The 9,170-nt window shown below is 47.0% G+C and overlaps 1 protein-coding gene across 9 annotated transcripts in view; it reads right to left on the bottom strand.

Moving 5' to 3' along the window:
* The window catches only part of IL21R (interleukin 21 receptor), a 29,377-nt gene extending 20,340 nt beyond the window's left edge, over nucleotides 1-9,037 (bottom strand). For 3 of the 9 annotated variants that reach the window (XM_075058334.1, XM_075058332.1, XM_075058329.1), the window contains exon 1: nucleotides 2,660-3,043. Coding sequence is in view for 3 of the 9 variants with exons in the window: in XM_075058327.1 (XP_074914428.1) it covers nucleotides 8,229-8,340 (112 nt within the window). In the remaining 6 variants the exon portion in view is untranslated. Of the gene's footprint in view, nucleotides 1-1,386; nucleotides 1,568-2,659; nucleotides 3,044-3,240; nucleotides 7,765-8,228 lie in introns of those variants that run through there. The other 6 variants (XM_075058327.1, XM_075058326.1, XM_075058331.1 and 3 more) reach the window with 5 other exon arrangements.
* Nucleotides 9,038-9,170: the final 133 nt, after the last annotated feature.

The raw sequence follows: 9,170 nt of genomic DNA on the forward strand, positions 1-9,170 counted from the left end.
GCTGATATATAGGCAGGAACAAGGTGAGGTGTCGCTGTGTCAGGGGATGTTCCCAGGAGATTGTAAGGATGTTAACAACATGCCAGAGTTTTTATGAAAGGAAGTAGGGTATTCTGGGCCATAAAGCAGGCCAGCAGGTCTAAACCAAAATTATTAGAAAAGCTAACGTGGGATTCAGTTAATATACAGCAAAAGGCTAATAACACAGGGTAAATGCACCCTAAGCAGTTATACAGAAAATAGCACAACAAATGATTTTTCATTTTTAACGAGTTAAGTTTGAGAAAAACAGGCACTTAGGTCCAATATGTTTAAATTTATAAAGCAGTTGGTCTTAGAGTACCACCAGCATTCTTGTTTTAAAAATTAGCTCTGTAATACCAAATGCATATTATTGTACGTTTTAAAAGTGGTGTGGCCTGTGCCTGCCAGACTATCACTCTTTGGACATGCTCTCCCTTCCCTCCTTCTTCTGCACAAATAATGGTGCTAGCACAACTTGGTGAGTCCCGTGTAACCACGGAGCAAAAGCTGCACCACTCTCCTGGTCTGCTATCCTCACAAGAGAAAGGTATTACTAACTGCCTGGGAAATGCCTAGCTTAGCTGCTGAGCCTAATTGACCCTGTGCTATCCCAGCACCCAGCAGTGACAACCTCTACAACCCATAGGCAGCATCAGCTGAGACAAGCCTTTTCGAGAAGCTTGGGCCTGACACCATGCAAGTGATCCACAAAGCATGCAGAAGGAAGAGCTGGTCTCTCTTACAGGGACTCCACTCCAAACACAATGAGGAACAGCTGTTGGGCTAAGTAATGGGATCTTCTCCATCCATGTTACAACAGTGCACGACCAGCACATGGGCCAGTCCAGTTACCAGAAACTACCTGGCAAGCATAGTCAATAGCCACCTGCCCTGGCCTGAATGGTCCAAAACATCTGTATTCACAGGGTAAGTCAGGGGCACGGAGGTATTTACTGTAAAGACAAGGAAAGAGAGGTAGGACTGAAGGTATGTAATGAGCCCTAGGAAAGGGCATCAGTGGCAGTTGGAACTTCCTTTTCTAAGATAGTTTATTTTAAGTAATTTTATTCTTCACTGACTGCCAGAATTCAGATATGTACAGTTTCCCTTCTGTGATGCTCACTGCTGGTAGAGCATAAAGCCAAGAGAAGCATTAAGGCCCTGGTGGAAGGCTGAAATAGCTCATCACGCATGGATGTGTTGAAACTTAAAGACTGACTCTTCTGTCATCTAGCACTGCGCCTATACATGTGTGTATGTGCAAGTACATGCATGTGCACGTGTGAAACTGTGCAAGTGCTGCAATGTGAAGAGCAATAAGTAGCCTTGCCCCTGCAGAGCAAAAGCTTATCATACGCCTACCTCTTCAATCCTGGTAAGCCCAGCACAGTGTGACCCACCAGATCTCTCTCAGTGACTAAGAGGGACTGTATCCACCATATCCAGCCTGGGAGGAGCCATGATGTAGGTAGGACACACATGCAAGATCTCTAGGAGCCCTGATACTTGTTGCCACCTGGAGCACAGTACGTAGATACACCTCCTGCATGGAACAAAGCAAGTCAGTGTGCAGTGACCACATCCAAGAGCACACAGTTCTAGAGCTACTCTGTGCTGCTCAGTGGGCACTGACTCCTCTACACCTGAGGTTCCACGGCACTTCAGGGCAGCTGAATCCAGCAACCAAGGTGTCGTGGTTTAACTTGGAGACCTGAAGCAGTTAATTGCCATGGATTTATGTTGATTCGATGTAAGAGGCAACTACTTTCGTCCAGCTGTAATCTCAGCCCAGCCTGCAGTGGCAATATTCACCAAGAAGCATGACGGGCACACCAGGGAAGGCTTCATAGATTCTGCTACCGATGACCCAAAAGCATTTTGCGATGACTGGAAGGTCAACATCTGTATGTAATTATCAGCCAGAATAAATATACACAGAGGAAATAACAATCAGTGCTGACAATTCCTTTCTCTAGAAGGCAGAATTAGTGATACTTGCAGTTATCAAGTTCACTATGTGGGGAAAAATCCCCACACAAACAATACTACCTCTATATTTTCTTCCTATCACAATGGAATTAAAACAATACCCTCAGCATCGTCAAAGATACAGACCTGGTACAACTCTAAGGTCAAAGGCACCTTTACTGGCTGGTGACATTTAGGAGGAAGATAATCATACATTACGATAAGTAATGAGTAAAAAATGGCAGAACAGCTGAGATATGAGTAACAGTGTTCTACTGGAAGAGAAAGCAATAGAAGAAACCACCTCAAAGCTCAGGAAATAGGCTAAAACATGAATGAGCCAGGCAGAAAGCAGAGGTGTTAGTCAGCAAAGCTGCAGGTTGAAAAACAACAAGCCCCCCAGCTGGCAGCCTGTGAGCTGACACAGGATGCTGCACAGAGGAGGGAGTGCATTGCTTTTGGTCTGGGGAATGCTGAGTGCTACCTACAGAGACCCCAGCACCCTGCCCTCCTGCCTCCCTTTTGCCTTTGCCAGTTGTCTCTTTGTAGCCACCAACATTGGTCTCAGCCTCATTTTCCCCAATATACATCAAGTCTGAACCCATTCTGCATGAAGGCTGTAGTAGGAGGACATTACTTTGGCTCCTGCCAGAGGAAAAGAGCTTACCTTCACAGAGCTCTGACTGTGCACGTCTTGCTCACACAGAGGGGATTGCACAGAGGTTCGTATCTTCTCTTGGGAAATCACCAGACACATGCTGGTAAGCAGAAACAGGAATGACTGTGCCTGTGAACTCACCCTGACCATCTGGAACAGAAACCTACAGCTCTGCTCAGGCTCAAACCTACCACCCTCATCTGCACCACACAAAATGTGCCCAGAGCATCTCCCCAGATGCCTCACTACACTGTACATATTCAGCCCACAGGAAAGCATGCTCTCCCCAAGACAGCCTCCACACCACACCCCTCTGAGAGCCTAGAATCCTCTGGATAGCCCACAGGCAGTACTCTCCCTCCATAGACTTGTCAAAGCCCTGCCCCACAGCTGGTTTCCTGCAGCTTTACAAACTAAGCATCAGCCTTTTCTTGTCTGTTCAGCTGATATGTCCCATTCTCTTCACCCTTCCTCGTAATAGCAGCCATTCTCAGACTAGTCCCAGGTCACACCTTCTACATTTGTGCTTCCAAAGAGCACTGAGTCTGCATGGGTTCAGCAAGTCCATCACACATTCCCACAGCACTCACCTGAGTCAGCAGTGCTAGCAGAACTCCTGGCTCCTTTCATGCAGGTTGGCAGAAGCTGACCCATCTAGAGCGAACATCCATCAGCTCACCCCCAGACCTCTGCTCACAGGGATGCACAAAGACCAGAACTCTGCTGCTGGCATACAGTTATTTATGGCAAGAGCATCCCCTGAGCCTCTTGGATCCTTGTTTTACCACAGCTGTCAAAAATCAGCATACCCCACCCATGCTGCCTGGCCACAAGCTTTTACAGCAGGCCTTCCACACCTGGGGCTGGGTGCAGCAATTGAGTGTGCCTTGGACAGCTTCTGGTATCTCTAATAGGGTGAAAAAACACACTAGCTATTTTCAACCTCTGACTGTGGAAGTATTTTCAAAGCAAAAGCTAATGGCTCACATTGCATGCTGCCTCCACGTGGCAAGCAGTGAGCTGCAGGAGATGATCGCATGGCAGACCACAGACTCCAGCAGCACTGCTGGCTCCATCCCAAACCCACAGAACATGCAGTGCTAATGCAGTTAGTGGTTTCTCACATCACTGGCAGGGATGTACCGTGTCTTCAGGAGAAAAGGCAGGATGGCGGTGCAGGATGGACAAACAGGCAGAGTTATGAGAAGCACCTTGAAGTATGTTGGGGCATATTAGCAGCGTTGGAGATAAACAGGATTTTCACAGAAACGGATTGCTCCAAAGTAACCAATGTTTCCAAAAATTCAAAATACATTTCTGCATAGAGAAGCCAAAAGGTTTCATGAGACTTTCTTGGGGCAGTCCAAGTTTTGTGAAGCTGTGGCCTTGCTATGATGCTGGTAGGAGTTCACTGTAAGGTGGCAGAAGGCAGGAGCTTGTTTTGTTTGAGGCTAAGAAGGCCAAAATGTGGGGTTATTGGCTCTGCTAGAGCACAGGGACTAATGTGATGAAATTGTGTTGCATCGGTGTATCTGCATCCAAATCAGCACTGGTAAATATTTACAGTGCTCAGCAAGAAAAGAAGGATTCTGAAGGTTGTTCCTACAAAATGTAGGGGCCGGGGGATTCCATGCTCCACAGTGGCTTTGGTTGTGGTGTGAGGCTCTTGCTTGAACAAGGAAGCTGCTTGGATCCCCTGGTTGCTGTTCTGTGACCAGCTCTGCATAGCCTGGTTTCCACACTCCCTACCCTGCCACTGTGCATGTGTGGATGTTGGAAAGTGATGTGCTAGGAGCAGCAAGAAGCTAAAACAATGGCAGATAACATGCAAAAGAGAGACAATATGGACAGCAGTTGAATGTGTTGGTCCTTCACACTGGGGAGCACAGCTGGGGGTTTTTAAGACAAGTCATAAGAACAGCAAAGGTGGCCTGACCAGAAGTGGTAAGAATTCCTGATCCTTCCAGACAAGCGTCTGTTGCAGGGGCCCAGCACCGCTCAGAACGAAGCCAGGGAATAGCTAGCGCATGCTAAACTATGGGTCCTAATTCCTGCCCTTGTGGAGGAAAGAAGGCACTTGACAGCTTTGTTGCCTCCCTCATGTTGTGGAGGAGCATACTGTGTGCTTCTGGAGCACCTCAGCTAGGCAGCGGGGGAGCACCCCACCCAGCAATGAACAGCCCTGCATAACCTTCAAATCCAGAGCCTGCCAGACACAGCCTCTGCTGGCTACTCACCAAGGGCCAAGAGCACCAACTCCAGGGCCAACCACAGCCAGTGCAGACCTGGTTCTCACAGCAGCTCCCTACAGCATCAAGACACAAACTGGGGACTGGTTACAACCCTGAGCCAGGTGTGGAAATTCTACCCCCAGAAGGCAGTCCAGTGCTTTCTCACCCTGTTACAATTCTTGTTGCTGTGTGGGTGGCTCACTGCAAGTGAAACCAGCAGTGGCTGAGCTGGGGAGAAGCAGCCAACCTCAAACTCTTCAGCTTATGGCAAATTCCCCCGTATCTAAGAGCTGGGGAAACAGCAGCAAGTAGGAAAGTCCCAGTGCTGCGTTAGTCACGGACTTGGTAACCTTCAAGCAGAGGACAAACACCACACTGCTGTGAATGCCCTGCTCTTATACAATGGAGCACAGACAGGACCATGGAAGCAACTGGATCCATCACTGAACTGGGACAGGATCTCCTCAGGATGCCTGCCACACTCCACAGACTGGGGCAGGTCTAGCACAGTCATCCCTCTATCAAAGACAGGCTGTGGGTCACAGGCTGGTACTATACCAACTCTTGCCATTACAATTGCCTCTCTGCATTCAGAATACAGAATTCTATGTCTTCTGCACAGATGGTCAGTTTTGTAGAAAGTATTCTGGCTAAGAGCAAAAAAATGAAGAAAACAGCTGCTCCTTCCCCCTGTGCAGCTAAATGTGCCACAGCAGTCAGTTCCCCACTCTGTTCATCTAGGGCTGCAGCCAGTTTTTCTTCTCTTTTCATCTTGCAATCTTGCTGGAGGGGTAGAAGGCGACTATGTGAAAATTTCCATGTTGTAGAAAGCCACAGAAGGGACATGGTGGAAGCAGGACAGCACAAGGGACAAACGGAGCAAAGCACCTTTGGCCAGAGTATAGCAGAGACGTAAAGTTCCTCTCAACATTGCTTTCTCAGCTTGTCAAAGGAATGAGAATACTCAGGACTTAGCAAACCAGTGGTGCTGCTGATGGCTGTTACTAGGTACTCCAGGAAAACACACCGAGGTACAGCAAGTTAGTAAGCTTTAACATTGGTTATGTGTGTTAGTGAGGTACCTGGAAAGTGCCCTCTTCCTCACTTGGCTGGTTTTTTCCTTTGTTTTGGAGCAACCTGGTTTGACAGACAATAGTCCTGCAGCTGAAAACCAGATAAGTTCATTGGTCTCATTGCTCTCATTGTCAGCAAGTTCATACTGAGCTGTTGCTTGGCTTCCGACCTCATCACCACAGTTTAGTCAGAGGGGCCTTGAGGGCTGCGTGCCGTGGCTGCAATATCTGATGAAAAGCTGACAGCATGACATGGCTGCCTCAGTCATAGCAGTGTGGTGAAAAAAATTAAAATTCCAGGTAACGTGTGATTGTGATACATCACCATGTGGGAGCCTGGGGCTGACCTTGTACTCAGCAATCTGCAAAGGCCGGGGGGGGGGGGGGATGATGATCTGTGTGCACGTGCACAGATGCCTACATTGCACAGGCACAGATCCCCTGAGAATTAGTCAAAACCACCTATTCTTTGTGAAAGCAACTGTATGCAAAATTACACACTTTGGAAGCACCTCTGTCAGAGCTAGGATACAAACTGCACAAATCATGCTCCCTAAGGAGTTTTCTACAGAAGAGGAGAGACCAAACTGTCCTCTCAGTCTCTATTCACTAAGGAGTTTTGCCACATAATTCCATGGTCAGAGGTAAACACTAGCGAGCAGGGTTTTGGAAGTCACAACCCCCTCATTTGGTTCTCTCACCCTTTATGCCTTTGGCCATGTCACTGCTAGAATGCAAAACCTAAAAGAACTTACTTTCTTAGATAAAGTTTGTAGCTCATGATGGATAAGCACTTGGACATCCTTGCACCCTTGCCTGAACAATGCAGGGTCCCAAAGCAAGAAGCAGAAACAAGTTATTTGAAAAGCTGACTCCTCCTTCACCCTAAATTAACTTATCCCTACCCCCAAGAACTTGACCCCACATCCTCAAGCCCCTGTTCCATACTACTCTCACCCTTGTCTTGTGTTACTGTTAGTTTGCCACAGGCAATGACAAACCTTGCGATCGATAGGAATTTGCCAACAGCTGTTCTGTAGAGGTGCATATTTCCAAGGAGCTAACACTGTTCAGAAAGAAGAGCAAGAAAAAAAAGGCAAGGCCGTGGCATTCTCTGTAAAGGAAAAGCAGTGTATCAGAACTAGTTTCTCCTGAACTGGGAATACACCTGCTTTTCTCAGGAACCCATTTCACTCAGGGTGAGTCAGGTTGCTAATACTTGGTAGGCAGCCAGGTGAGAAAGATGTGGAGGTGGAGCTATTGTGAGTGAGTAATAAATAGCATTGTAACTAGGCTAATGCTCAGCACAAGCCTCCACTTGCAGTGCAGGCTTACAAAACAAACTGAAAAAACACTGAAAATACACTTCCTACAATCAGTAATTCTCTGTCCTGGTAGGAGCCCTCCACTAGCTAAAATGGACATGCTTGGAGGGTCCCAGCCTTCAGAAATTAAGTTCCTCTCTTGGGAGGGTAAGCTGCCTCTGCAAGCACAGGCTGGTCCCCGGGAGGTTTGGCTCAGGCCAGTACACCTCGCTGGCAGTCCTGGGAGCCAGCCCAAAGTCAGAACTCCCACACACTCTGGGCAGATCTTCATCTTAGGCCAGAAACCTGTCATCCGAAACCTACCTGTGTTTTATAGCCCAGCAATAGCTCCAGATGGCAAGAGTGGAGGCAGCGGAGGACAGAACATGAACTTGGCTCCTGCTGCAGTCATGCACTGTGCGTATCACAGGACAGGGGGTGAGCTGGCCAGCCCCCCAGCCAGCCCCTGTGTTTATCACCAGTTCTGGGTTATGCAAAGGCATAGGCACAGGGCTCCCCCTTCTCAAGGAGTTACAGTTTGATTTCACCAGAGAAATACTGAAGGGAGAGAAGGGGAAGAATACCCATGCACAGAAAGCCATCCAACAGAAATAAGCAGGCAGGAGGGCACAGCTATGTAGATGAAAAAATAGCCAGGGAAAAGCAGAATGAAGCTAGGGCTCAGCACAGAAGTGCTGCCGCAAACAGCTTTCCAATCCTAGCCTGAGCAGACGTCTCCTGGCTGCTCCAGCCAAGTGCAAGCCTTCCAGGAAGATTTCACAAAGAGCATAAGGGAGAGTGCAGGAGCAGAAGGGGAAGAAAGCACCACTGGTGTCCCTGCGTCTCCCTTAACAGCCCTGTGCTACTACAGTAAACAGTGAGTAACCCATTCTGGGTAGCTGCAGTAACTAGCTGTGGGATTTTGCTTAAACTTGACTTTGCCTGGATTTAGGGAAGTGAGTCAGCTTACCCATGAGGCAGACCACAGCCTCTATGCATCTTCCTGTTCCACCATTTCTGTGCCGGTTTGGTTGATGGGTCCTGGAAAGCCTCTTCATCTGTCCGCCTACCAGCCCTCCCATTTGTGCTGATGTTAACTACAGCAGTGACTGCCCTCAGGCAAAGAAAGAGTATTTCTGATAGAATTAAACCTCACCTAAGTGAAAATAAAATTCAACCTGATATTTTCAGTAAAGACAAATAAATAACATGTTCATCAGCACCTTAGCTACAAGCAGTAAGATCTTTCACTAACCACCACCTTAGTGAAAGTGTGCTACAAACATTAACTATCACATCTAAATACAGACACTTCACTGTGGGTCTCCTTCCAGGGCTTACATACCCTTTTTTACCACTGCAAAACTGATGCATAGATACCTCAACTACCTGGCCAACCTGAACTTTGAAGAGAGATCTGCAGTACAAAAACCTTACTTACAAAACATGTTAAACCAGTTTCTGTGCTTAGCATTATTGTTTCCTTCCTTATGAAGGGCAATGCAAATAGAGTTCTCTAAATAATGAGAATACACATGTATATTTTAATACACATAAAATTACTTAATGGTTCTTAACTATTTTGTGCCACTGCCAGCATACTAGGGTGGAATTTACGATAACAAAATAAATGATAATGCCCTAGTTCAGTTGTGCATAAAACTTTTGGAACAATTATCCAACAGGAAGTATATGCTGCCTTAAAGCTGCAGGTGTAATTCCCATTCTGACTGGACAAGAATAAGAAGCCAAAAAAATGTTCCATCAGTTTAGGGAGTCTGACCATAAACTGGATAAACTTTCTGGGAAAACACTGCTTAGAAATGTCTCCTTCCATTTACAGCTGTAGAAGTATGAAATAACTCTGCTTGCTTCTACAGAATAAGAAACTAATCATCAACAGTAGCATTGC

Source organism: Buteo buteo, chromosome 27 (assembly GCF_964188355.1).
Source record: "Buteo buteo chromosome 27, bButBut1.hap1.1, whole genome shotgun sequence".
Lineage (NCBI taxonomy): Eukaryota > Metazoa > Chordata > Aves > Accipitriformes > Accipitridae > Buteo > Buteo buteo.